Consider the following 1,408-nt stretch of genomic DNA (forward strand, 5'->3'; position numbering starts at 1 on the left):
TACCACTACTGTGCATGTGTGTCAAGGACAGAAAGGCAGACGTGGCAGTGGAAGGTGTCAAAGCAGTTTGGAGAGAAAAACAAAGTAAAGAACAAAAAAAAAGATTAATCGATTATTAAATTAGTCATCGATTATTTTAATAGTCGATTAATCGATTAATCGCGGCAGCCCTACACGTGATGTCGGTTTTAAATTGTTGAGACTAAATATTTAATTTAAGACTTCATGACCATCAGCATTAAATGGACAAAGTTTTTTTTTGGGCTGTTTGTTGACTCACCGATGACGAAGGCCTCTTTGAAGGTGGTCCCGGTGACGTTGTACCACGGCGGTCTGCCTGCGGTGTAGATGGTCCTCTTGTTGGTCCTCAGCAGAGGAGGTTCCGTCTTAGACTGGCTCGTGGTGCGTTTCCGCGGAGACAGAGACGGCGTCAGCGGACAGTGGGAGACACGGCTGGACAGGCCGTTGAAGGAATCGTCTCCGCTCCCGCTGGAGATGAAAACGTTTGTGAGCATCTTCTTATTTTAACAGCTCCGACTCAGCTTTTTTTTTTTTTTAGCAAAACCATCCAGCAGAAAATATACTTTATCTAGTTTAGTTTTGCCATCAGAAAAGCCTTTTTTTAGCTCATAGTTGACCCCCCTGTACAGGCACTGAATTATTACAACACACCTGCAGGTCCAGCTGATACCACAAACAGCTCAACAACAACAACAACAACAAAGAGTAAAATGGGAACAGGTGTGTTCAGGTGGACCTGCATGTATGTGGTTATCCTGCAGAGAAGAAAGAGGGGGACATTTTGTCTGTAATGCCCCCCCATCTGAACTTCTCTCCACTTTACTGTCAGTGTGGTTGAGGGGGAGGGAGGGGGAACTTCCCAACCCTCCCCAGGAAGTCACACTGCTGCATCCTTGGCGGGGTCACCCTTCACATGAGTAAGGCTGTCATCACTTGGCCTGTTCATAGACAGAATCACAGATAAAAAATATTGATCCATACTAATTGCTTAAATCACCCCATAAATGTTGCTTTTATATAGTTTTTACATTCAGAACAGTGCTGATCATCTTTGTTTTGTCATATTTGATGTTATTCAGTAACTAAAATAAAGCCGAATTGTTCAGAGCACTCTATAATGCCTTGTTTTGGGGATAAAATAACAATAAGTTTGACCAACGACAGAAAAACTATTAAAATGTTGTATTTTTAAAGGGGTTCAATACAGAACTGATAAATACGGCCACAAAAAGGGATGCTAACAGTTTGTTATTAAATCAGCAAACATGTGTTGTTATTTATGTCAGAGTCTCACTGTTACAGCTGGAAGCTTGTGTTCTATTTCGTGTAAGCTCCGCCCTCTAAGGCTATCGCAGATGGGTACCCCCGCGCGCGCGCTCGCGCATTC

The 1,408-nt window shown here is 43.0% G+C and overlaps 1 protein-coding gene across 1 annotated transcript in view; it reads right to left on the reverse strand.

The window, feature by feature from the left end:
- Positions 1-489, reverse strand: part of LOC106536074 (uridine-cytidine kinase-like 1) — a gene marked incomplete at both ends in the record, with an annotated part of 27,687 nt that extends 27,198 nt beyond the window's left edge. The window contains 1 exon segment of the mRNA XM_014033245.1: positions 281-489. Coding sequence (XP_013888699.1) covers positions 281-489 — 209 coding nt within the window.
- Positions 490-1,408: the final 919 nt, after the last annotated feature.

Source organism: Austrofundulus limnaeus, unplaced genomic scaffold (assembly GCF_001266775.1).
Source record: "Austrofundulus limnaeus strain Quisiro unplaced genomic scaffold, Austrofundulus_limnaeus-1.0 Scaffold1673, whole genome shotgun sequence".
NCBI classification, from domain to species: domain Eukaryota; kingdom Metazoa; phylum Chordata; class Actinopteri; order Cyprinodontiformes; family Rivulidae; genus Austrofundulus; species Austrofundulus limnaeus.